We start from the raw sequence: 27,969 nt of genomic DNA on the forward strand, positions 1-27,969 counted from the left end.
ACTCACCTGCGAACTCATTTTTAATGTGGAAGCAAATCATCCTCGGTTCCGAGGGACTGCCTAAGAAGAGAAGAACTTTCCCGTATATGTTTATGGTTCACTTGTGTCTGTCCCTTCTGCATTTATGCCTATCTATTTTTCAGGCAACTGCTGTTTCTTTCTGTGGGAGTGTTCAATGTGTCCGTAACAACGTGCACAATTTGTGCGCATCTCTTGGGTATCTGTGCGCCTGTGGCCACTGTGCATCTGGAGTATACGCTCATCTATGCATCTATCGTTGACCTACAAATCTCACCGATGCCTATTGTGTACAATTCATCTGTCCCTGCATTGGGAGGGCTCGGAGGGTGAACGCAGTCTTACATCGCGCAGACTCTAATGAAGAGACGACAATTTGTTTTTAGCTTCCAACTGCAGTTCGCGAGGGAGATGATAACATTCCTTATGCCTCAATGGAGTTTAGTCATTTGCTGACCTGGATGCTTGTTTACACGCCACTTCCTCTCAATAAACTGCACTAATTGGAATGACGTCGTGCCTTAGAGGCTCAGTATTTTCTATAGTGCAGTGGCCTTTTCCCAAAGGACAGCAAAGAGTGGGATAATGCTACACTCGAAAATAGAAAGAAAAAGCAAGACTTGCATTTATATAACGCCTTTCACAACCTCAGGACGCCCCAAAGCGCTTTACAGCCAATGAAGTACTTTTGAAGTGTAGTCACTGTTGTAATGTAGGAAACACGGCACCCTCGTGCACAGCAAGCTCCCACAAACAGCAATGTGATAATGACCAGATAATCTGTTTTTTTTTGTGATGTTAATTGAGGGATAAATATTGGCCAGGGCTCCCCTACTCTTCTTCAAAATAGTGTCATGGGATCTTTTACATCTACCAGAGAGTTATATAAAAGACGGGGTAGGGGGAAAAAAAGCTTCAAAATCTCTTCTAAATGCTTTGGCTTTGAAGGTTACCCGTTTACCTGCATTGCATTGTGTGGTAAACAACTGTTTGTATTCCACTGTGTACATGCCTGTACATGTCTCAGCTGACTCCTCCCACGAGTCCAGGTATAAAGGTGACTGCTCCACAGTCCCTCTGTATTCTGGACCGGTCGACCACTCGAGGCACACCTTCATTCTCTTGTTAATAAAAGCCTGTTAGTTACTCGCTTAATCTCAGTCTTTTGAGTTATTGATAGCGCATCAATTTTATTAACAAGATTTTTATAATGGAGAAGATCCTCACACCAGCATGCCTGGACTTAGATCATCGGGAGGCGGACTCATCCACCAAGTTTACTCACTGGCTTAGGTGTTTTGAAAAATTTCTGATCGTCTCCGCTGAAACGGTCAAATCGGACGAGGACAAACTGGATGTCCTGACCTCCAAAGTGAACCACCGAGTGTACTCGGTCATCCAGGACGCGACCTCGTACGCGGATGCTATCAAGCTCCTCAAGGACCAGTACACGCGCCCAGTGAACGAGGTGTACGCTAGGCACCTCCTGGGGAGTCGTAAACAACCTGGGGAATCGACCGAGGAATACCTTCAGGCACTGTCTGTGCTTGGCCGGGCCTGTGGTTGTAAGGATGTAAAGGCCGCCGTGTACACAGAGGAACTTATCCGGGACGCTTTTGTAGCGGGCCACAGGTCCAATTACACCCGACAGCGACTGTTGGAGCAGAGTGACCTCGATCTCAACAAGGCCTCTGAACTCGCACTATCATTGGACGCAGCTTACCGGGGCATGGACGCCTACTCCTCTGCACCGTGGACGCCGCGGGGAACGACAGCCTGGGACACGGTAGGACCGTCTCATAGCGCCGTGCCACCCCAGCCACATCCCAGCAACGGCCCAACTACCGCAGCAGTGTCCCAAGGCCAGACAGCAGTGCCCCAAGGCCAGAAATGCTACTTCTGTGGCCAGGCCAAACACCCCAGAGCGCGCTGCCCGGCGAAAAATGCGATCTGCTCGGGCTGCAGGAAGAAAGGACACTACGCCAGCGTCTGCAGGGCCAAAGCCACCCCGAACCCCAGCAGTGCCGCGTGTGGGCCGCCATCTTGGGCCTCCCCAGCCATGTGCGAACCACCGGAACAGCAGCCATTTTGGACGCCTCCAGCCACATGGGGATCATGGACGCCGCCATCTTGGACGACAGCCAGGACGCAGCAGGCCCCCAACACCGCCTCATCTGATACCCGCAGCGACACACCGACCCCTACGCTGGCCTCCGTTACGCTGGACCAAGCGAGACCGCACCAGCTGGCCCGGTCCACAATGGACATTAAGGTAAATGGTCACGAAACAATCTGCCTTTTTGACTCTGGGAGCACGGAGAGCTTCATCCACCCCGACACGGTGCGGCGTTGCTCTCTCCCAGTCCTGCCTGCGCACCAGCGGATTTCTATGGCCTCTGAGTCCCAGTCGGCGGACATTGGCGGCTACTGTGTGGTGACACTCTTAGTAGACGGGACTGTGTACGATAATTTTAAACTTCTGGTCCTGCCCCACCTCTGCGCTGCCGTTCTACTGGGGTTAGATTTTCAGTGCCACCTTAAAAGTGTTACGATGGCGTACGGTGGACCCCTCCCCCCACTCACAGTCCGCAGCCAGCAGCTTCCAAATTGCCCGCCGCACACCAGGTGCGACCTCTCCACACTCAGAGTCACCCCCCCCCCCCACTGTTTGCTAATCTCACCCCCGACTGTAAACCCATCGCCACAAAGAGCAGACGATACAGTGCCGGGGACAGGGTTTTCATTAAAACCGAAGTGGAGCGGCTCCTGAAGGAGGGGATTATTGAGGGCAGCACCAGCCCCTGGCGAGCCCAGGTTGTGGTCGTTAAGACCGGCAAGAAGCAGCGCCTGGTCATCGACTACAGCCAGACAATAAATCGCTACACCCTGCTGGACGCTTACCCACTCCCCCGTATAGCTGATATGGTCAACCAGATCGCGCAGTACTGCGTCTTCTCGACCATTGACCTGAAATCAGCGTACCACCAGCTCCCTATCCGCCCTGAGGACCGCCAGTATACTGCCTTTGAGGCAAACGGCCGCCTCTATCACTTCCTTAGGGTTCCCTTTGGCGTCACCAACGGGGTCTCCGTCTTCCAAAGGGAGATGGACCGGATGGTCGATCGAAATGCGTTGCAGGCCACTTTCCCATATCTGGACAATGTGACCATCTGCGGCCATGACTTGCAGGACCATGACGCAAACCTCGAAAAATTCCTCTGCACTGCCAAACTCCTCAACCTGACGTATAACAAGGAGAAGTGCATATTCCGCACAACCCGCCTCGCCATCCTTGGCTGTGTTGTGGAACACGGAGTCATCGGTCCCGACCCCGACCGGATGCGTCCCCTTATGGAACGCCCACTGCCCCACTGCCTCAAGGCCCTGAAGAGGTGCCAAGGGTTTTTCTCTTATTACGCCCAGTGGGTCCCCTACTATGCGGACAAGGCCCGTCCGCTGATCAAGTCCACCTCTTTTCCCGTGACGGCAGAGGCCCGCTTAGCCTTCCACCGTATCAAGGAAGACATTGCCAAAGCCACCATGCACGCAGTGGACGAATCCATCCCCTTCCAGGTGGAAAGCGACGCGTCCGGCTTTGCCCTGGCCGCTACCCTCAATCAGGCGGGGAGACCTGTGGCCTTCTTTTCACAAACCCCCCAGGGCCCGGAGACCAGACACTCCGCCGTTGAGAAGGAGGCCCAGGCGATTGTGGAGGCTGTGCGTCATTGGAGGCACTACCTGGCCGGAAAACGATTTACCCTGCTCACTGACCAGCGTTCAGTTGCTTTTATGTTTAACAACAAGCAGAGGGGCAAAATCAAAAACGACAAGATCTTGAGGTGGAGAATCGAACTTTCCACCTACAATTACGAGATCTTGTACCGGCCCGGGAAGCTCAATGAACCCCTGGATGCGCTATCGCGTGGCACCTGCGCCAGCGCGCAGATCGATAGACTGCGGGCCCTCCACAATGACCTCTGCCACCCGGGGGTCACCAGGTTCTTCCACTTCATCAAGGCCCGCAACCTGCCTTACTCCATTGAGGAGGTCAGGACCATGACCAGGAACTGCCAAGTCTGCGCTGAGTGCAAACCGCACTTTTATAGACCAGACAGGGCTCACCTGATAAAAGCCACTCACCCCTTCGAGCACCTGAGCGTTGATTTTAAAGGGCCTCTCCCCTCCTCCGACCGCAATGTGTACTTCCTCAACATTATTGATGAGTACTCCCGTTTCCCGTTCGCCATCCCCTGCCTGGACATGACCAGTGCCACGGTCATTAATTGTCTGAACGACCTCTTCACCCGGTTCGGTTTCCCCAGCTATATCCATAGCGACCGGGGCTCATCGTTTATATGAGCGACGAACTCCGTCAGTACCTGCTCGCTAGGGGTATTGCCACAAGCAGGACCACCAGTTACAACCCCCGGGGGAACGGACAGGTGGAAAGAGAGAATGCGACAGTTTGGAAGGCCGCCCTGCTAGCCTTAAAGTCTAGGGGCCTTCCGACCTCCCGCTGGCAGGATGTGCTCCCCGATGCGCCCCACTCTATTCGGTCACTGCTCTGCACTGCCACTAACGCCACCCCTCATGAGAAAATGTTTGTCTTCCCAAGGAAGTCCACATCGGGGACATCGCTACCGCCATGGCTGACGTCCCCAGGGCCGGTCCTACTGAGAAGACACGTGAGGACCCATAAAACGGACCCCCTGGTCGAGAGGGTCGACCTCCTCCACGCCAACCCCCAGTATGCTTACATTGCGGGCGGGAGGACACAGTCTCCATACGAGACCTCGCACCCTCGGGGGCCGCAGTAACCCACTACCCACTACCACCCCCCCCCACGACCCGATATCCAGCCCCAGCAGACGGCAGGCCTGGGCCCTGCGACCCGCTCGACACCTACGAGGACTACACACCAGTGCCCCAGCCTACGCGGGACTCGACGCCGGAAGCTTCACTACCCCTGCCGTCGCCACGTCGATCACAGCGGCAGACAAGACCTCTGGAGAGACTCCAATACACTAACTTTTAATACACTTCACCCCGCCGGACTTATTTTTAAACAAGGGGTGAATGTGGTAAACCACTGTTTGTATTCCACTGTGTACATGTCTCGGCTGACTCCTCCCACAAGTCCAGGTATAAAGGTGACTGCTCCACAGTCCCTCTGTATTCTGGACCGGTCGACCACTCGAGGCACACCTTCATTCTCTTGTTAATAAAAGCCTGTTAGTTACTCGCTTAATCTCAGTCTTTTGAGTTATTGATAGCGCATCACATTGGAAAACCTGGTTAAATCTACAATTCAGAAATCAGAAGTGCACTCGTACACAGTGAAAGGATTCTGAAGTCCAACTGGACTTGACCTACGATTCTGAAACCAGTAGCCCAGATAATGATGCAATAGGAAATCCACCCAATTATTTGGAACCCAATATTGGATTTAAATATTTAACATTAAAAAGGATTAGTGTGTTGGTCATACTCTGTCCTTAGGTACATTGCGTAAATTAGTTTAATAAGAAAATGGGAGGGGAAATCTCAGGTCACTTCACAGCCAGTGAAGTACTTTTGAAATGTAGTCACTGTTATAATGTAGGGAGGGAAACGCGACAGTCAATTTACACGCAGCAAGGTTCCACAAATAGCAAGGAGATAAATGATCAGATGATCTTTTTTGGGATGTTTGATGTCAGAAAGAGGAGTGAATGGGAAAGCTTCCTGGCTGCACCCAGCTTACTTCACTACATTGGCGACTGGTCCAATTTGGATTCTGTATGTGTTGAAGAGGAACATCCACTGTCCAATCAACACATGCTCAAAGAGGTGCCACATGGAAATCGAAGGCTATGCAGTCTCTCACTATATGACTATTTTGCTTCTAATACCACAACTGCCTGAATGTCTCATCCCACTAATACCAACATGTTAGTTTGAAGGATTTCTTCATGTGTAGAGCTCTCGGATTGCTCACATGCAGACCAGGAAGGATCCAGGTTGGATCTATGATCTGTGCTACCCTTCGCCAATGTCAAAAGTAGCAGTGAGGAGGGGGGGAGAAGGGCTTTCTTCAATTAACCTTAACAACTCTAGGCTACCGAAGAGAAGAAAAAAATACCAGGGTTTCCACTGCAAATTACTATACAGCAACTGTGTGCACGGGAACACCAGGTGAGGACAGGACCATGCCCAACTGCAATGAACCGCAGAACTGTCATGCCAGCACTCACTATCAAGCCTGAGTCATGAAGAACGGTCACTTGAATTATTCATTGGGCCATGACAAGTAATAGAGCCTCGCCCACCAAACGCTTTCAGGACAGGAGGGGTGAGGCACAAAAGCAGCAAGCAGGTGGAGAGAGAAACGGTGACAGAGCCACGTATCTACCACAGCTACGGTGAATGGAACTCCAGAAAATACAATGTGGCTCTCTGTAAAAGGGCAAAGTTGTCACTAGTCAAGGCCCATAGTACAAGGCACCATCAAGGTTGAAGAGTAAAAAAAGACAAGGCAAGTCATAAAACAGTGAATAGATGTTGAAAGCCTGAATATTGTGGGAACCTTATCCGGAGAGGGGCGAGACATGATGGCCTAGAAATTCAGTATAGCCACTTTTGGGGCGGTAAAGTCGGGCGGTCACTAAAGTTAGCGCCCGCCGGAAACTGCAGGTCACTTCACCGAAATTCAGTAGATCTGGCCAAGAGTTTGGGCGAGCGCTGAAACTGGCATTGCACTCCTATCTTCAGGCGCTAAGCCGGCGGTGCGGACTGATAACGCCGAGGCCGGGCGCAGCGCAGGTGCGGTCATGTTTTGATTGACAGCAGACACCCTGACGCCGGCCAGCTCTTAAAGGGGGAAGGGTCGACTTTGTCTGCAGCCACGCCCTGGATAGTGGAGCCCTGCAGATAGGCCTGAACACTGCTGGTGGACCCAAATAGCGCCTGAAGCCATGGAGAAGGCCCGTGAACGAGCGCAGCGCTTCTCCCAGCATGCTTTGAGGGTGCTGGTTAGGGGGTTGGAAAGGTACAAAGAGATCTTGTGCCCGGACAGTGGCAAGAAGGCTCCCAGGAGGCAGTACAGGAGAGCCTGGAGGAAAATCGCCCACAGGGTGTCAGTCAACAGCGATGTCCCCAGGACTGGTGACCAATGCCGCAAGAAGTACAACGGCCTCACTCGGATGGTCAAGGTGAGTACCCTTTCCAGTGTCCTCCTCATCCTTGCATGTGCACCTCACATTATGGGCAAAGGGACCTCAAAGGCCTAATGGCCAGCCCTCCTCCCGCAGCTATGGCACTGGCATGATCCTCAATAGCACTTTCTGCACTTAACACACTGGCCAAGCTATTCGACCATGGGAGGCAGTGCACACAACAACAGGGCACCACACTGGCCAAGCTATTCGACCATGGGAGGCAGTGCACACAACAACAGGGCACCACACTGGCCAAGCTATTCCACCATGGGAGGCAGTGCACACAACAACAGGGCACCACACTGGCCAAGCTATTCCACCATGGGAGGCAGTGCACACAACAACAGGCCACCACACTGGCCAAGCTATTCCACCATGGGAGGCAGTGCACACAACAACAGGCCACCACACTGGCCAAGCTATTCCACCATGGGAGGCAGTGCACACAACAACAGGCCACCACACTGGCCAAGCTATTCCACCATGGGAGGCAGTGCACACAACAACAGGCCACCACACTGGCCAAGCTATTCCACCATGGGAGGCAGTGCACACAACAACAGGCCACCACACTGGCCAAGCTATTCCACCATGGGAGGCAGTGCACACAACAACAGGCCACCACAATGTACTTAGAGGCCGTCCTTTCTCTTGCAGGCCAAGATGGCCCGGAATTTGAAGAGCCAGAATGTCACCGGGGGAGGCCGTGCCCAGTTCCAGGAGCTCAGTGAGCTGGAGGAGAGCGTGGCTCGACTCATGCGTGGCCGGGTGGTTGGCCCTGTTGCCATTGGAGATGCCGACCCTGTGCTGCGACCCAATGGTAAGGACATGACCGTTTGGACCTCTCTCGTTCCCCTAGCGCATCAGATCTACATCCTTTGCCACTGTCCGACCAATGCGCTGAATGCCACCACTCATGCCTCCCTCGCTGACGCCCTGTCCTCACTCTAAAGCTACTCTTGTGCCTTCCTGCTTTCAGCTGGTGAGGAGGAGGTCCCTGAAGCAGAGAGTGCCAGACCCTCGGAAGAGGAGCACGACGAGGACCAACAGGAAGGCGGCACATCGGGGGAAGCATCATCTGCGCCAGGGGATGGCAATGGAGGGGACACGTCTTGCCTGGAGGAGAGCCAGGGGGAAGTGTTGCAGGGGGGTGTAGCTCCTGGGCCCAGTGCCGTCCAGGCACGCGGGAAGGGTCGGGCAGAACGGCGGCCTTCTCCCCAGAGGGGGGAAGTGTTGCAGGGGAGGGCAGTTGCTGGGCCCAGTGGCGTCCAAGCACGCGGGAAGGGTCGGCCAGCTTGGCGGCCTTCTCCCCAGAGGGAGAGTCCGGCCTCCAGTCCGGAGACGGACCTCGCCCAGGAGGTGCGCCTCCTTGATCAAATGTCGGCGGATTCGGAGCGGCGCCACAAGGAGTTCATGGGGGTTGTGGGACAGTTGCCTCAGGCCATTGAGTCCCTGGCTCATAGTGTGGCCGCTTTCGGGGAATCACAGGCCAGGGGTGTTGAGCAACTCGCGGCAGCACACGCCAGGGGTGTTGACCAACTCGCGGCAGCACAGGACAGGGTTGTCGAGCAACTCGCGGCAGCACAGGACAGGGGTGTCCACCAACTCGCGGCAGCGCAGGACAGGGGTGTCCACCAACTCGCGGCAGCGCAGGACGCGAGTCCATGAGTGGTGCCGTGCAGACACTCACTGATCTGATGCGGGCACAGACCAGGGCAGTTCGGGCACTCACTTCTGCCACACTCGCTGTGTCGCGGAAGCATCGCCAGGGCACCCGCCGCCCTGCTGCAGCACAGCGGTCTGGCCTCCACCAGATTGCTGCGCTTGCTGCACTGCCAGCCCGGCCGAGTGCCAGTGTCTCTGGCGAACAGCGAGCGCGTGCCATCAGCCAGCTTGCCCCCATTGCTGCAGCCGCCACTGCAACTCCCCCAGCCAAGGTGCGACGAGCTGCTGCAGAGACTGATGCTGCGCAGCCACAGCTGCAGCAGTTGGCCCCTCCAGGGCCGGACCTCGTCTAGGCCGACCCCCAAGGGCATCTGCCGTCACGCATTCTGCCCCTCAGGAGCCTTCCCCCAGCCTTGCAACACCCACAGGGCCCAGGTTGAGGCGGAGCAACAGGTCGGGCAGGGGCCGCACAAGGCTGCACAAGGACTCGCCCTCTCGGCACACCCAGTAGAGTATGGTGGCAACGGTGTTTTTTATATGGGGGTGTTTGTGTTGTGGGGGTCCTTCTTTTGGTAAGGCCGAGGATGAAGGCCAATGGTTTTTTATATGGGGGTGTTTGTGTTCTGTTGTGGGGGGGGCTTCTTTTGGTAAGGCCGAGGAGGTAGGCCAATTGGATGGGCAAGTTTTGTTATTCCTCCCCAGGTTGTGGGAGTGAGATAATCTTTTCACAGTTTTTTGGGGGGTGTTGTCTGTTTTTCTGTTTCATGTGGGAAGGGCCCTGAGTTTGTTAAATAAAGCTTTTTATTTATTCAGCTTGTCCAGGTGTCATGTTTCCAGTGGTTGTTGCGTTAAGCGGCTGAGGGCTTGCGGAGCGGCTGCATTCAGGTGCGTTCATTGCCACAAGCCATTCCCTGACAGGGGGCCTAGAAGTGTCGTTCAATAAGCCGCCGGCGGACGGCCCTTGGACCTTGTGGCTCCCTCCTGGCCTGGTACTCCTCCTCCTCCTCCTCCTCATGGTCCTCCTGCGCGTCCTCCTGAGGTGGTGGTGCTACGTCAGGTGGCAGTGCCTGAGTCCTGCGGATAGCCAGGTTGTGCAGCATGCAGCAAACGACGACGAACTGGGAGACTCTATCCGGCGAATACTGTAGAGATCCGCCGGAGCGATCCAGGCAGCGGAACCGTTGCTTGAGGACGCCAATCGTTTGCTCTATGATGTTCCTTCTGGCTTGATGGCTTTCGTTGTATGCCTCCTCCGCAGGGGTCCTGGGCGCGCGGAGCGGGGTCATGAGCCATGTACACAAAGGGTAGCCCTTGTCCCCAATAAGCCATCCCCTTGGTGGAGGCTGTGCCTGGAACATGTCAGCCACAGTAGTCTGGCGCAGGATAAATGCATCGTGGCTGCTTCCTGGAAAGCGGGCATTGACAGCTAAGATGCGCTGCCTGTGGTCACACACCAGCTGTACATTGAGGGAATGGTAGCCCTTCCGGTTGCGGTAATCCTCAGCATTGTCGATAGGTGCCCGCATAGCCACATGCGTGCAGTCAATGGCGCCCTGCACCATGGGGAAGTCCGCGATCCTGCCAAATCCGACTGCACGCTGCTCCTGCCTCTCTAGGGTCATGGGGAAGGAGATGAATTGGTGTCTCCTCGCGAAAAGGGCATCGGTGACCTGCCGGATGCAGCGATGAGCGGCGAACTGGGAGATGTTCGCTATGTCCCCAGCAGCGGCTTGGAAGGAGCCGCTTGCATAAAAGTTCAGAGCCACCGTGACCTTCACTTCCACCGAGAGAGACGTCCTGCACATCAGCTGCGGACGCAGATCTCGGTGAAGCAGCTGGCAGATCTCTGCAACCACCTCCCTTCTGAAGCGCAGCCTCTTAACACACTGCGCGGCAGTCATGGTGAGATAGGACACCTGCTGCCGGTATTCCCTGAGTGGGTAAGGCCTGCGTTGCCGACGCCTGATGGCCCCTCTGCGTCTAGGCATGGCTGGCCCTCTCACACAGCGTCTGCGAGCCCTTCGCACATAATGCTGCAACTGAGGGTTGCCACCCCATACAGCCCCCATAATAAACTTGCAAACAGTGAAATCACAATGAATCAAATTTCCAAGCTCTGGCCAGAAGCCAAAAATACCTCTCCTATGTTGTCCCAAATCAGTAAGCTCTGTTCCTTGGTCTCTGTCCAGAAATCCAAAGCACTAAAGTCATTGCAGCAAAATGGCTGGGCTTTATAGGTCAGTGTAAGTGCCCTTTAATTAGCGCTCCCCGAGGCCCGCAGGGCCTCTGTTGCGTTCCACTTCACAGTTCTTAACAGCGCCACGCCCACATTGGGCGGGCGCCACTGAATTTCCGGTTTGGGGCGCACAAACAGCGTTGCACGACGAAATGACGTCATAAGCTGCGCGCGCAAACACTTTGCGCCGGCGCTAAATGACAACTGAAGTTGGGCGTAGGCGCAGTTCGTTCTGCGCCCGGGCGCTAAGTGCCTAGCGCTGGAAATCTACCCCTCTTATGGCGTTAACGGCTGGCGAACGCAACTGAATTTCTAGGCCGATGAGTCTTAATTTCAACACTAGAGGGAGAGGAGGTAGAAGAGCCTTAGATGTGGGAGTAGTAATCAAGCCCTGGATAGACTTGTGCATTACAGAGAGATGTTGAGGGTACAAAAAAAGTGTTTGGCATGAAAGAGGAAACCAAGCTTCCCAGAGGAAGTTTTGATGGTGGAGGAGATGTGGGAGATAATGAGACCAATGGATGAAGGAGGACTCTGGGCCCCCACATGATCAGGTCCCCGTATTGGCTATGATAATGATATGGAAAATTTAAAGGAAATTTGCAAAAGTCATTCCTTGGACACTTTCATACTCTGAGCAGCAAACTCTTGAGCTACATCTGCAAAGACCTGGAAGTACTTTGACTGTTCGTCACAAATTTTTTAAAAATTGAAGATATTAAAAGAAAAAAAGGCATTACAAATAAATAAAAATAACTAAATTACAAGTCAGTGCTTGGTGCTTCTTTTAAGCCCCAAGTACAAAGAATGATTTAATCCCTCGGTCCATTTAAAAAATGCTTAAAAAAAATGGTGTACATTGGAATTCACAGGATGCTGGTCTGAAGTGTTACAGCCACTCTAGCCAGGGGCTGTAAAACCTTCACTCAATGACTGCAATCCAACAGCACAATGTAAAAAAGGAGAATGGTTTCTTGTGGTCATATGGTACCACAATCTGTCTGAATTGTGCTGAGTGCATGTTGTTGCAGACTTGAATAGCGAACAAGAGTGCTGGATGGCGAAGACAGATTATAGGTCAGTGAAAGATGGAGATCAGACTGAAGTAAGATTTAAAAATGAGCGTAACAGGGCACATTTAGTAGAACGCAATTGCGGCAGCAAAATGTTTAAAGATGAAATGTACTAATTATTCGTATGTTTAATTGCAGAAATGACCATACCAGTTTAGAGAAATGAAACTTACAAAAAGAGACACTGACATAACCCTTTTCTGGAAAAACGGAACTTAGTAGTGGTCAAGAGAGGGTCTCGTTTCTCAGAAACCACATGACCTGATGACTCATTTCCAAGAAATCAGAGGGTCCACAGGCCCCTGCAGTGAAAAGTGAAACTTATGTTATAGGCTACCTTGTATAAGTTGGACACACCTAGTTAGTGATTAATGTATAGACTTTTAAATTGATTGGACCTCTGGAGTAGGAGGTCTCGGAATATGTGTATAACTGTGTAAACCTCAAGAGATTCGGTGGAGTCGGAGCCTTGTGTTGGGACGCAAGAGCCACAGCTCCCCAGGCCTGAATAAACCGTTTTTACTTCAATTATTGGGTCTGTCTTTCTTACAACAAGCCAGTGACGTCGACTACGTATATCACTTGGTCCGCACTTTGGGGGCTTACATCAAGACCCATTCACATCAAAAGCAGATTTGCATCATCTCCCCATTTTGTGTGTATGTATATGTAATTATATATATCCTATTTCATCTAGAGTGTATCAATCACTTATTTTGATGTATAACAATCTATTTATTCACAAGTAGGTACATGTGAACTCAGAAATTAGTAAGCAGTTACAACTAGCTGGACTTTCTTACTTACCTACATAAAGTACTTGAGCAGTGGCTTCAAGCAAATTGGGCCAAATGGCTTCCATCTGTACTGTAATTTTTATGATTCTAGCTTAAAACGCATTCTATCTTGGCAGCTTTATCCGAACCACAGCTACCCACGAGCAATGCCACTGGAGCACCTCAAGTCAAATGGCAAATTTCGAGGAAGGCACATTCCTTTTGCTCACACTTGCAGCAATATGGTCAGCAGCTAATCCGGTGCTGCCCTTCTCTCGTGGGCCGTGTGCTCTGTGCCACTTCACCCTTCCTTGCACAAATTAAAATGTTTCCCCAATACCAGACAGAAAATTAATTTGTAAAAAAAAATAAAGCAGCACCCATCTACTCATTACCTGTTCCCAAGATGTCAGAACGGAATTATTCAACGTCTCAGCGTACTAGATGACAAAGGATTGAAAATTGGCGGCTCAATTGAGACTTGAGACATCAACAAGCCGGCTTATGAAGCAACGGTATCTCACATATCTGACAACATTTCAGTGACATCTGGGACAGGCTGAGATTAACTGGGGCAAGGCAGGATTTCCTATGAGCTGTTCCAGGGAGAACGGTACTTTCCAAAACAGCTTTGCCACTAGTTGCAAGGTTGTTGTTCTCTTCTTCTTCTTCCTCCTCCTCTTTTACCCGCCCCCCGCCCCGGACAGCATGTAAGTTTATAAAAACGTAAGTATTATAGTGACAGCATGTTTCACTACAGGACAGCGAATGTAAACACGATTATATAAATATATCCAACACACTGTTCCTATGCTGGCTGTTAAAATGCTGTTACTGTTAACACACTGTACAGAGATACAGTAATTGTTACTTCAGATAGAATAAACCGCTGTGAGCACTCTCACTTTTATAAAAGACATTGTGGCATACAACACTCAAATCCATTTGTAGTAACAAACAGGATTTCTGGTTGGTGACTGTTTTTCAGCAGTGATCACTGAGATTCTGTGGGAAGCCCATTTCTCAGCAAGGAGCCAGGAATCGGCCAGTTTTAGTGTCTGGAGAATGGGAGGAGGTATAAAATCAGTGATGCCTGCAACAGGAGACCCTATGAGCTGCTTTGCTTTATCTCAAACATTCCTCACTGTTGAGCAGCTTAATCATCAGGGTGAGACGACATAGCAGTGCTCCAACAAGTTTGGCAGTTAGTCACACATTTACCCGAGGCTTTTATAAAATAAACTTGTTCTTTCTTACTTCGGCTGCTAATTAATGAATTGCGTCAATGCATGTAAATCATTCAAAAACATGAGAAAAGAATTAAGACAAACCTCTCTGCAGCAACTTCACAATATCAACATAGAATTATCACAGCATCTCTCCCAGTATACCACACTGCAATGTAAACCCTTTAATAACAGACCGTGGTAAATCTCTGCTCTCAACTGACCTTAGTGGATCGGAGAGAAGCAGAATTATATTCCCATTCCCCCAGGCAATTACTGTTGGGTTCTCAAAACTTAAACAAATATAAATCTGGTACTGAAGCAGAATATTTCTACATGGATTCCAAATGGCACCACCCCCACCCCCCCTCACTAGTAATGCGCCCAGCTTAGCAGTAACACAACTATCAAATGCGACGGAGAAGGACTGAGGCTTTTTGATCACTGGCTGACTTTCACACAAAGGAATTTGTTCTTTTTGTGCACTTTCAGAATCTTACAGCTTGTGTCAGTTGCTTGTTCTGATGCCATTGAATGACATTCTAAGTGCACACCACCACAATGACCATGCTAAACTGCACTGCACAATAAAACAGTCCAACTCCAGCTTCATCTTAAAGCCTGAAGCAGTATAACAGCAACAAACTGATCAAATTCCAAAGTCACAAAAGGACCCACAATACTTACGGTCTCTATACATCCATGGCACAGATCTCAGATTCTGATTGAGAGCTCAACAATTTTTAATGGCAAGAAAAAAAACAGTAATCTAGTCCACTACCTGAAAATTCAATCAAAAATTCAATTCATTCACAGCCTATGTAACATTCACAGCATAATCTATATCTCAGGCACTCCACCAATCCATTAAGTTATACTCATGCAGCACAGATGAGACCCCCAGTGCAATTATGAAAACAAGACAGCCAGTTTTAATAATCTCAACTAGAAAAATTCAAATCCCAAATAGTAAAAACGTGCTTCAAACAGCAGTTTCAGTAATGTAGTTTTGTTATCAACATAAAAATAAGGGACCTTTTTCTTATACACGTTTCAAATAACTAGCTCATCTAAAAAATTGGTTTTTTGGAGGGGGTCTGTTTGTAAATGCAGCAATGAGACATAAAATATCAGTACAGGGCTCAATTTACCACTGTTAACATCACAGAGCAGAAAGCTTTGAGCACTGAGAAAGGGCAACAAAACAGTCACTTCTCTCCATCTGAGGGAACGTCTATGAAAGCCATGGGATAAAAAATTAGAAATGCAAAACATCTGACTTTGGCAAGAAAAATGACTTAAAGGATGAGTAAAGTGCTACATATTTTATTAATATTTATTTAATGAATGACATGGACTGAGGAGAGATTCGTCATCAGTTCTATCTGAAAACAGAGATGGGAGAATATTTAAAAAATGAAAAATAAAACGTTACCATATATAAAAGAAAAAGGTGCATGAGAAACTGGAGATTAGGGGAGGGAGACACTCGCACCGAGTGGCAAGAATTGGCGATCTGAATTCCTACTGTCTTTTCCTGAAGTACCTTCATTCTGGTTTGGATTCTTTTCAGGAGATAGGATCTGAGTTAATAAGGAATCTCAGATATAAAAACAAATGATGTGGCTACGATTCTAGCAAGATTCTCCGTCTGATCCTTGAATCGCCACGCAGCCCCCTCCTCCTGCTAGGACTGCAACAGATATCTGGATTCCAATCGCAGAGAAAAGGATGCAAATGTGCAGAGTTCAGAGAAAGATGGAGCAGAAACTCAAAGCGGAGTTTGGAATGGGGATCAAGGAGCTGGGTCCCAATGGGATGGACTGTCTCCACATCAGAATGTATTTCATCAATCGCTGCTCCGTAACAAGCAGAGTGGTTTCAGTTGCACTAAATAATTCTAGTTACTTGTGTGGATATATTTAATGTTAGTTATTTAGAGGGGTTAACGCAGATTGTAAATGTAGCGATTAGTTTTATTAGAGGACATTGTATAATGAAAAAACAACATATAGAGCGTTTGGCTGAAAAATATGTTGCTTCAGTTTTGTTCTATTTAAATGTGATTGCAATAAATATTAATAATTTTAGTTAGCTTCATTGTTGACAAAAAACCCACACTGACGCAAGAACCTGCTGCACCCAAAGAATTAAACAGATCCCATTCAAAGCGATCAATCTGGAAATGCAGCGCCTCTGAAAGTGCCCAGACTTCAAATGATGCCCCTCTCACTTTGCCATTGCCCATCCGGCCAGCAGCACGCTTGCTGCAGCAGTGCTGCCGCGCTCTCCATGCCCATTCTCTCTCTCGCTCCTAGTTTCTTTTCCCCCACAAGCTTGAGTTTCTTACCTGGCAGGAGCGCCGCGACCAGCAGCAGAATGCGAGCCGTCCTCCCGGCGCTCAATCCCGGCTCCATACTCGCACCGACCCGGGGGAGGAGAGGAGAGAAAAGAAACTGCAAACACAAAAAAAAATCCGTAGCAGCTGCAAGCAGCAGCTCAACGCCGTGGTTTGGAAGAAAAAGGCAGAGCAGCCGCCCCCGAGTGAATGTTTCCTCGGCTCCGGGGGGTTCCCGACAGAGGCCGCCTCGCACAAAAGCTGCCAATCCGCTAAATCCGCCCGCTCCTGGTGTGATGGTGTGCAGACAGACAGAGGCAGCCCGGTGCTGCGCCGATTGCTGAGTGAGGCGAGCTCTCCCAGCTACCGCCACCACCGCCAGCCCAGCCTCCGCAAACTGGACCAAAAGTCCGGCCGTCAATCAGCGAGCAGCGCCGGCCCGGGAGAGGCGGGCTCTCCGCACTGCCTGATGTCACAAGCAGGCGGGGATAAAGCCCCGAGTGTGGGCGGGAGCAAGAGCAGCAGGAGGGGAGAAAGCGGCTCATTAACCCCTTGCGGCCATGGCAACTGCGAGCAGGACTTACCTTGGCATTGTGGGCAGTCACTGAGCCCAATACAGACGCCCTCAAGTGTCAGCTTGGCTCAGTGATTGCATTCAGACCGCTAGGTGAGAAGTTTAAAATACATCCCTTCCGCACACAATAGGTGAAAGAGAGAAAAAGCAAGAAAGGACCTCAGGAAATCCCACAAAGCTTTACAGCCAATATAGTCATTTGTTGTAATGTAGAGAAACACAAAGGCCTCCGCGGAACTTGTAGGCCTGATGATGCGCCTTTGCAACTGACCGCAACTTCAGGATTTCGCGCATGTTCAGCCCAGTGCAGAAATCCTGAAGTTGCGGTCTGTCATTCACTGCTCCTGCACATGCCATGCTGTGGGCCGCACGTCCCCCACCCCCCCCCCCCCCCCCCCAAACACCACCAGAGCTGGCAGTCAGTGAAATCACTGTTCTGACAAAAACTTCCCCTTTTCCCAACAAATATCGCTGTTAGAAACCCCATAAAAAGTCAGACCCATTCAAATGAGGTGTAACTGGGTTTTTAACGGCAATCTGAGTAATAACTACTGATAAACAACCATCCTGGCCCTGAAAAAATAATTTTATATTGGTGGAATGTCATATTTCTCCATTAAGTAAAACATTATTAGATTTTAAAATTAATTTTAAAAAATATTGTTTTAAAGTTTGTTCCTGATATTTCAGCTTCTACCTTAACCCAATGTGTATGTAAAAAAAATCTTTATTTCGCTCTCTAAATTTTTTTTAAAAACAATCGATTAATAGTGTTTTCTATTTCCTGTGATTGGCTACTTAGACAAGCTTGTTGACATTCTATGGGATTCCCACTTAGTTGCTGTTTGTGGGACCGTGCGGTGCATAAATTGGCTCCCATATTTACTGACAAGAACAAGTGACTACACTCCAAGAACAATTCATTTTGGGAAAATCCAGAGGTGGTTATATAACTACATGTTATTTTTCTTTCAATTCCACTAGTACTAGTCACATGAGGACATCATTGTTTAATTTCATCACAATGCAATCTGAATACCACAGACACAAAATAGAACTATAGGCTTTAACATTCGGCCCATTGTGTCTTATAGCAACTCTTTGCTGGAACAATCCAAAACTAATCCCACTGCCCTGCTTTCTCCTTATAACCCTACATCTCCTCTGCTTCAAACGCTTATCTGCTATTCCCTTAAGATTTAAGATCCAATGGTTTCCGCCTCAACTACTCTCCGTGGCAAAGCATCTTATGCTTCAACAGCCCTCTGCATATAGAAATTTCTCCTAACCCCTTTGAAGTAAGATTTAAAAATGAGCGTAACAGGGCACGTTTAGTAGAATGCAATTGCGGCAGCAAAATGTGTAAAGATGAGATGTACTAATTATTCTATGTTTAATTGCAGAAATGACCGTACCCGTTTAGAGAGATGAAACTTACAAAAAGAGACACTGACATAACCCTTTTCTGGAAAAACGGAACTTAGTAGTGGTCAAGAGAGAGAATGACTCGTTTCTCAGAAATCACATGTCCTGATGACTCATTTCCAAGAAATCAGAGGGTCCACAGGCCCCTGCAGTGAAAAGTGAAACTTATGTTATAGGCTACCTTGTATAAGTTGGACACACCTAGTTAGTGATTAATGTATAGACTTTTAAATTGATTGGACCTCTTGCAGTAGGAGGTCTCGGAATATGTGTATAACTGTGTAAACCTCAAGAGATTCGGTGGAGTCGGAGCCTTGTGTTGGGACGCAAGAGCCACAGCTCCCCAGGCCTGAATAAACCGTTTTTACTTCAATTATTGGGTCTGTCTTTCTTTCAACAAGCCAGTGTCGTCGACCCTGTATATCACTTGGTCCGCACTTTGGGGGCTTACATCACCCTTTCCTCATCCTCAGTGATAATTTTACATTGATAACGCGTGGTCACTAACTCCCTAAGCAGAAGACATAGCCTTTCCTTAATCACACCACCAAATCTGGGAGAAATTCGGTATCGCCCCGTTTGGGGCGCAATTATCGGCCGGGCGCAAAGTTTAGCGCCTGGCACTAATTATTGCCTCCGACTGCAAACTTGGCTTCTATCGCCCCAGGAGGTGATTGGAGCACTAAATCAGGCGCTACACACCTCTCAAGGCGCTAACGCCGAGGAGCGAGGCACTACCTCAGAGCGCTGGCGAAGCTCGTGTGATGTCAGTCAGCAATTGAACACAGACACACTGGCGCCGGCCAGTTCTTAAAGGGGAGGGTCGATTTTGCTCTCCATCCACATCCTGATCATTGCAGCCTTGAATCTCGGCCTGGAGAGACCTGTACATCAGTTCTGCTGGAAAGAACAATGGAGAGGCCCAGGGAAAGAGCTCAGAGTGCAGCCCCCATAGTCTCTTCTAAATTGATGCAAGGAAGGTCAAATCAAAATGAACCTGCAAAGTGCAGCTCAGTACCCAAAACTCCTTCACACAACGTTGAATCTCTCCAGAAGTCTCTCTCTCTCTCAGAATGCGTGGTGCAAAAATGTCGCCAACAAAAAAAGGCAGGAAGCGGTCGCCTTTAAATAGCGCTCCCCCAGTCCCTTCCCGACTGCAAAACGCTCCTCTCAACCTGTCGTTGCTGGCGGCAGGTGGTAAGGCAGGGGGCGCCACTCAATATCTGGTCCGGGGCGCTACACGCTCAACTGACGTCACGATCGGTGGGCACAGGAGATAGTGGTGGTAGTGTTTAATGCTGCCGCAAATTGTCTGGTCAATTTCACAAGTGGCGCAAACATCAGCGCGCCCGGACGCTAGTTGCTTTGAGCCCCCTTAGGGCGCTAACGGGAGGCGCAAAGTAACCAAATTTTTCCCCCTTTGTGCTTTAGGGGGCCAAATGGCCTTTTCTGATGTTCTTGTATTGACACTGAAATGCATTCTTCCAAAATTATGTATTATTTTTTCAGTAAAACACTCTCTGCCCATTGGCTAGTATTAGAAGTCTGATAAGAACACAAGAGCTTTCAGGAAAAAGTAGGAGTACAGCAGAATAGTGGTTATGTGACTGGACTAGTAATCCAGAGGCATGGACTAATAATCCGGAAACATGGGCTGGATTTTCTGAATGGGAAGCTTTTGGAGGTGGGACTGCTGCTTGCCGGGTTTCAGTCCTGCCTCCATCAGCTTCTGGCCAACCAACGGGAATTTCACCTGATTGACCTTGTTAAGCCCGCCCGGCGGGCTCAGCAGGCCAATTAGGGGGAAGTCAGTAACAGAGCACGTCAACGTTTGATGTATCATCTGTCAATAACTTTTGAAAGAAGAAATGTCATCATTTGACAGCTCTGTGAAGCTGTCAAACACCAACATTCTGTGTAGTTTGATGAGCCCTTGTGTTCAGGATTCATCAAACCTTTCTACTTTGCAGAAATCAGCTGGCTGTTGTATCAGAGGATGCAACAGCCAGTCTGTGATCGCTACAATGGAGATGTCAGGGACTCCGGCTCCACAGTGGCTGAAGGTTGTAGGTAGAAACAAAGGTAAGTTAACATTTTCTAACACTTTACACTCACCTCACGCGCCGCGGGGACTGGAGTGCATCATCCCCCCGGCCAATCAAATTTGAATTTATTTGTTAAGTTTTATTTAAAGTTTTATTAAGTTACAGAAAATGTGTTTAATCACCCATTCCAAAAGAGTACGCTCACCTCACATACTTACCACTCCACACTTGCACCCATCACTCACCTCTACATCACACTTTCAGACCCCACCAACCCTCGCAGACCACCTACTCACCTCCTATACCCTGGCGGGGTTCCCCCAGGTTGGGAAGCCCACACTTCAGCATGAAAAATGGGGATAATCCTATTTTCTGCCTGTTAACTACCTGTTAATAATAATAATCAACTTTATTGTCATTGTTAGTGCACAAGTGCAGTACAACGAAATGTAGGCTTGCGGCTCCCGAGAGTGTACATTTAGATTAAGACATTTAAACATTCAACATACATTTGGCTTGTAATACATTAACATAAACATAACCATTATAAAGTGCATTGGCAGATGTGCAGGCTTTAGAGTTTATTTGTGGAGTTCAGTAGGATGACAGCCCTGAGAAAGAAGCTTTTCCTAAATCTGGTCGTACGGGTGCGAATGCATCTGTAGCGTCTCCCAGATGGCAGGAGGGCGAACAGACTGTGGCTGGGGTGGGTAGGGTCTTTGATGATGGACCGTGACCTCCGTAAACAGCGTTTCTGGTATATGTGCTCTATGGTCGGTAGCCGGGTGCCGGTAATGCGTTGGGCAGTTTTGACTACCCGCTGCAGGGCTTTCCGGTCATAGTAGCTACAGCTGCCATACCATACTGTGATACAGTTTGTCAGGATGCTCTCTATTGTGCAGCGGTAAAAGTTAGAGAGGATCAGCGGTGACAGGTTACATCTCTTCAGCCTCCTTAGGAAATATAGGCACTGCTGGGCCTTCTTCACCAGAGAGGAGGTATTGAGGGACCAGGAGAGGTCTTCCGTGATGTGGACTCTGAGGAACTTAAAGCTGTCCACCCTTTCCACCACAGCCTTTCCACCAAGCAGTTAATAGGCTTTAATATCCCTTCCCCACCTCCAAGGAGACGGGACCCAGGGCAGGACGGCTTCCCACCTCCTGGCAAGAGGGCACAGAGGCGGGGTGGGGGCGGGTTTGCCACTTTCTCGGCAGACCCGCCTCCATACCTGTCTCCTTGGGGCTGAGAAAATCCAACCCATGCGTTCAAATCCACCACGGCAGCTGGGGAATTTAAATTCAGTTAATTAAATAAATCTGGAATTTAAAGAAAGCTAGTATCAGTAATGGTGACCATGAAACTACCTAGTTGTCATAAAAACCCATCTGGTTCACTAATGTCCTTTAGGGAAGGAAATCTGCCGTCCTTACCCGGTCTGGCCTACATGTGACTCCAAACCCACAGCAATGTGGTTGACTCTTAACTGCCCTCTGAAATGGTGGCTCACCACCACCTTCTCAAGGAATTAGGAATGGGCAATAAATGCTGGCTTTACCGGCGACACCCACATACCATGAATGAATTTTAAAAAGAACGAACTTGCATTTACAGTGGCTTGTGTCCTCAGGACATCCCAAGGCACTTTACAGCCAATTAATTACTTTTGAAGTATAATCGCCTGTCTTGTAAGCAAATGCAGTAGCCAATTTGCATACAGCAAAGTCCCAGAAACAGCAAATGAGATAAATGGCCAGTTTATCTGTTTTGGTGGTGGTTCAGTGACCATTGTTGGCCAGGAAACCAATAGACTTTCTGCTGTTCCTCCAAAACAAGTGCTGTGCGATCTCTTTGTCCAAAAGAATAGGCAGACAAGTCCTCAGATTAAAGCCTCTCCTGAAGGACTGCACCCAATTAGCCCATTATTTTGTGCCCGTCCATTTTTCATTCACCTAAATGTAGAATCACCAGCAGGTGTGTGATGGGCCACATGGCCTCCCTCCGTGCTGTAATTTCTATAATACATAAATATCTCCTTCTTCTTCTTAGGCAGTCCCTTGGAACCGAGGATGACTTGCTTCCACATTAAAAATGAGTTCTCAGGTGACTGATGAGTCCAATGCGGGACCTACAGTCTCTGTCACAGGTGGGGCAGACGGTGGTTGAAGGGGCAGGTGGGTGGGATGCTTGGGTTGACATGTGCTCCTTGTGTTTGGCTTCCGCTTGCTCCCAGCGAAGAGACTCGAGGTGTTCGGCGCCTTCCCGGATGCTTCTCCTCCATCTTGTGCGGTCTTGGGCCAGGGATTCCCAGGTGTCAGTGGGATGTTGCACTTTTTTAAGGAGGCTTTGAGGGTGTCCTTGAAGCGTTTCCTCTACCCACCTGGGGCTCTTGCCATGTCGGAGCTCAGAGTAGAGCGCTTGTTTCTATAATACATAATTTCTATAATACATAAATATAATGGGATGCCTTCACACTTCATTCTTTGAGAATCAAACATGGTACAGATATAAAAAAATACAAATTTCTTGCAGCTCATTGACTCATTTCATATACATTAAAAAGCGACAAATCAGAATTCTATGAGAAGTAACAAACATATAGCAATAAAAGTAGCAGAATCTGAACCAATCGAAACATGATTTTTTTCTTCCAAAAACCTACTGCTCTGCTCTCCCCATAGCTTCCTCTGCTTCAAATATTTATCCAATTTTCCCTTAAAAGGTGCAATGGTTTCTACCTTACCTGCTCCCTCTGGCAAAACATGCTCCAAAACTCTGCATAAAGAAATTTCTCCTAACCTCTCTCTCCTCATTCTCAGTAACAATTTTAATATGTTGCTGACTTCCTAACCAGAGGAAATAGCCTTTCCCTACTCACCCTTTATAATTAAAAAAACCTCTATTAAATCTCCTCTTGGCCATCTTTGCTCCAGTGTACAGTTCCAGTATCTCAAGCCTCTCCTCAAAACTATAATTTCCCTATTGAAAATGTATTTTTCTCAATGGAAAAGTCTAAGAGAATTTCAGTTTGTTTTTCCAAGCAATTTCAATCTAGCTGGAAGATGAATCTGAATTATTAATTCCTGCTGATTGGCTGCTGTCCATGTCAGCCATAGCAATCCCTAGTCATACATTTTAGCTCCAAATTTATGTTTATTAATGGCTGTATAACTTGGCAAACACACCATGCTTTAAGGCAGGAACCATCTGACAACAGGGAAAGTGGTGGGGAGATGTCCAACAACCCAAAAGGAGCTGCAAACAGGTTCAGGGAGAGGAGGCTAACTGGCAGAAAAGTGGAGGGAGGAGGTGCCAGATGGTCTAAAAGGGGCCAACGGCAATAATACAAGAAAGCCAACTTCATTCATAGTGCTTTTCACGTAGAAAAATATCCCAAAGCCCTCCACAGAGGCATAACAACAAAATAGTCCAGGAGCCAGAGGTAGAGAAATTAGGCGGGGTGACCAAAAGCTTAAGCGAAGAGGTGGATTTTATGGACGGTCTTAAAGAAGGTGAGGAAGGTGGAGAGCTGTAGGGGTTTAAGGAGGGAATGCCAGAGTGGGGGGCCTAAGCAGTTGAAGGCACAGCCACCAACAATGGAGCAAACGGAAAAGGGAATACCAAAGGGTGAGAGTCAGAGGAAGAGAGAGTTTGGGGGAAGATTGTATGTCAGGAGGAGGTTACAGAGATAGGGAGGGGCGAGGCCATGAAGGGATTTAAACACAAGGATAATAATTTTAAATTTGAGCTTTTGGGGAGCAGAAGCCAATGAAGATCAGCAAGGACAGGATGATGGGCAAGCAGGACTTGGAGCAAAATAAGATATGGACAGCAAAGTTTTGGGTGAGGTGAAGTTGACAGAGGGGAGGCCAACCAGGTAAGTCTGGAGGTGACAATGGAATGAAGGAAGGTTTCAGCAGCAGATGGGCTGAGGTAGAAACAGAGGTGAAAGTAGGCAGTCTTTGTGATGGAGAGGATAGGAACAGGAGTAGGCCATTCAACCCTCAAGCTTATTCCGCCATTCAATTTAATCATGGCTGATCTGTACCGCAACTACGTTTGCCCACCTTTGCTCCATTTCTCTTGAAATCTTTACCCAACCAAAATCTATTGATCGCAGTCTTGTAAATTTATATTGGCCCAGCATCCATCTACAGCCTTTTGAGGGATAGAGTTTCGGATTTCTACTACCCTTTGTGTGAAAAAGTGCTTCCTGATTTCACTCCTGAATGGCCTAGTTCTAATTTTAAGATTATGCCCTCTTATTCTGGATTCCCCACCAGAGGATTATGGGGTCAAAAGCTCGGTTTTGTGTCAAATAGGAGGTTACCACAAGTCTGGTTCAGTGTGAGACAGTAGCCAGTGAAGAGGATGAAGTCAGTGGTAAGGTTACAGATATTGTGGCAGGGCTGTTGGTTTTGGTCTTCCCGATGTTTAGCTGGAAGGAAATGTAGCTCACCCAAGACGAGCTGTTGGACAGAAGCAGTGGTTGAGAGAGTTGGTGGAGAGGTAGATCTGGGTATCATCAGCATACATGTAAAAATTGTCTACAGATAATGTCACCAAGGGGCAGCATGCAGAAAAGGAAGGCTGGGGGTTGGGTAGGATGAGAAGCCACCGCTAAAAATGCTCTGGCTACGCTCAAATAGACAAGAGTGGAATCAAGTATGGGCAGTCCCACGGAGCTGGACAATGGAGAAGAGGTACTGGAGGAGGATGCGGTCGACCATGTCAAAGGCTGCAGAGAGGATAAGCAGGGATAATGCACCATGCTTAGAATAACAGAGAATGTCATTCATGACTTTGGTCAGGGTTATTCTGGTGCTGTAGGAAAGACATAAACCGGATTAGCGAAATTCAAACAGGGTGATGTGGGAATGATGAGCATGGATTTGGAAGGCGCCAATGTGTTCAAGAACTTTGAAGAGGAAAGGGAGGTTAGAGATAAGACAGTAGTTTACAAGGACGAAAGGGAAAACAGTGGTATTTTTTTCTGAGGAGGGGGCTATGCCCGAGGAGGGGGAAACCATTAGCAATGTTAGCTAGCATGTGGGCAAGAAGGGAAATTGGGTGGTCAGCAGTTTAGTGTGAATGGGGTCAAGAGAGCAGGGGATGGGTCTCATGAACAAAGTGAGCTCAGAGATAATATGGGGGAAGATAGGAGAGAAACTAGAGAGACACTAGAGAGACAGGGATTCAGGCCTAGGGCAGAGATGTGGGGGAAATTTGGTTTGTTGTGCAAGGGCAAGGCGGGGGTGGGGGAGGGCGAAGCAGCAGAAGCAGGTAAACAGATGAGGAGGAGCTTATGGGGTTGGTTGATAGTAAGAAAATAAACTGGAGATATCTTTTGCTGTCCAGGATGATCACAGAGTAATAAGCGTTTTTTAGCAGAGGCAAATAAGGCCTGATAGAGCTGGAAATAGTTCAGCCAGATCAGGTGCTAGATGGCTAAGCTATTTATGCAACAATTACACTCAAGTCTGCACCCCTTGAACTTGAGGAAAGAACTATAAATGACTTGGGGGGAAAAAAGGACAAGCATACAAGGAAATGGGGCTGGAAGGGACATTTTTAAAAAATACATTAATTATCAGGATATGCCGTTACTGACAAGGCAACATTTATTGCCCATCGAGCATGTGGGTGGCAAAAAATACAAGGAAGGGCTCATACCTGGCTTATCAATGGCTTATGGGAATGGTGTTACTGGACTAGTAATCTAGAGTCCTGGACTAATTATCCGGAGATATGAGTGACATGAATCTTGTCATTCATGTGGAAATGACTTATGAAATAATACTGGTGGCCTGCTGGTGGCGCTGTCCAGGGAGAGTATAAATACTCGGGCATGGGCCCAGCTTGCTCAGGACATTCTTTTACAGGAACTAGTGAAGGACACAACTAGATCTCCATGTTGAAAAACAGTTAATTAAAGATTTGTTTAACACTTAGACCAAGTGCCTAGTAGTTTTCTTACGTCAATGAGTTCAAATCCTACCACAGCAGCTGGGGAATTTAAATTCAGTTAATTAAATAAATCTGGAATAAAAAGCTAGTATCAGTAATGGTGACCATGAAACTTGACATAAAAACCCATCTGGTTCACTAATGTCCTTTAGGGAAGGAAATCTGCCGTCCTTACCCGGTCTGGCCTAGATGTGACTCCAGACCCACAGCAACATGGTTGACTCTTAACTGCCCTCCGAAATGGCCTAGCAAGCCACTCAGTTGTACCAAACCACGTCAACACGGACTGCAGCGGCTCACCATCACCTTCTCAAGGACAAATAGGGATGGACAATAAATGATGGCCTTGCCAGAGACGCCCACATCCCGTGAACGAATAAAAAAAATGAAGGATTTAGTTCACCAACAAGGCCATCTCTGACCATTGACCACCCCAATGCTCTCAGATTCCCCCCCCCCCCCCCCTGTGCAATTCTCCTGGACCCCAGCAAGATGTCCTTCCCACTCCAGGATCAATCTCAGTGCTGCTAAACCCCTAGGCTGTTTTCCCAATGCTCCCAACCTTTTCCCAGCACTCCATGATTACAGGACTGCCACCAAAGCTCTAATACGCCACTCCATAGTGCTCCCAGCTTCCTGGACCACCCCAGTGCTGATAAATGAGTATCCCTGTTCTTATAAACCACTCCCCCCCACCAAACACATTGTGAGCAATGCCAAGGGACAGTTACTACAATAAAAATATTTAGTCTAAAGTAAATTTCCAGTGAGTCACATTTCTCCATGACAATTAAAATAAAAGTCTAAAGAATCAAATTCACAGCCATTAAAAATACCTTAATTGGTGCAGGAGTGAGAATGCCTTTAACCTCCGACTATCTCTTAATAATTTAACATGGTAAGAAGCAGCGAAAAGTCCAGCAGAATGTCAAAAATACTGCTGTAAAAACTAATTTCCAGTTACAGAAAATCGCGATCAAATCTCTCCACACTTTTCAGGCTCAGAAACTCCTCACTCCTGCCTGCCTCCGCTGATCCAGGCAACAGCTACGCCTTATAATTCTCAGACTAACTCATCCCAAGTGCATAGAGAGTGCAAAAGCAGGAAATTGGCCCTCATTATAACAAGTAAATGAGCTTGATTCAATGGGAGGCAGGGCCAAAAAGCATGAGGGAATTTGGGGTCGTTGATTTCCGCGAGGAAAACTGGCAGAAGCAGCTTTCGCCCCATCTTGATGCTTATAAAAAAAGTTACTTGCCTAAATTATGCACTGAAATTACACTAAAACGGTGTTGAATTTCTCGGCTAACATTTATTAGCGTAACAAAAACATTACACAATTCTGCAAAGAAATTATTATACTTCTGAAAGAAGGTTCCCTCAGAGGTTTGTTCTTCGGTCTTGAGCCCTGGCTTCAGTTGGAAATGTCACC

At 48.5% G+C, this 27,969-nt stretch overlaps 1 protein-coding gene and 1 long non-coding RNA gene across 9 annotated transcripts in view; one reads left to right on the top strand and one right to left on the bottom strand.

Moving 5' to 3' along the window:
- The window catches only part of nectin1b (nectin cell adhesion molecule 1b), a 630,230-nt gene extending 613,266 nt beyond the window's left edge, over positions 1–16,964 (bottom strand). For 2 of the 8 annotated variants that reach the window (XR_015073694.1, XM_085967693.1), the window contains exon 1: positions 16,541–16,890. Coding sequence is in view for 7 of the 8 variants with exons in the window: in XM_085967693.1 (XP_085823819.1) it covers positions 16,541–16,607 (67 nt within the window). In the remaining variant the exon portion in view is untranslated. Of the gene's footprint in view, positions 1–16,540 lie in introns of all 8 variants that reach the window. The other 6 variants (XM_085967690.1, XM_085967688.1, XM_085967692.1 and 3 more) reach the window with 6 other exon arrangements.
- Positions 16,965–18,215: 1,251 nt separating this feature from the next.
- LOC147100230 (uncharacterized) lies at positions 18,216–18,900 on the top strand. The gene is made up of 2 exons (XR_015073695.1): positions 18,216–18,400; positions 18,506–18,900. It is a non-coding gene; the product is annotated as an uncharacterized LOC147100230 (long non-coding RNA).
- Positions 18,901–27,969: the final 9,069 nt, after the last annotated feature.

This window comes from Somniosus microcephalus, chromosome 26 (genome assembly GCF_052327205.1).
Source record: "Somniosus microcephalus isolate GS21.2 chromosome 26, FLI_Smic_1.0, whole genome shotgun sequence".
NCBI lineage: Eukaryota > Metazoa > Chordata > Chondrichthyes > Squaliformes > Somniosidae > Somniosus > Somniosus microcephalus.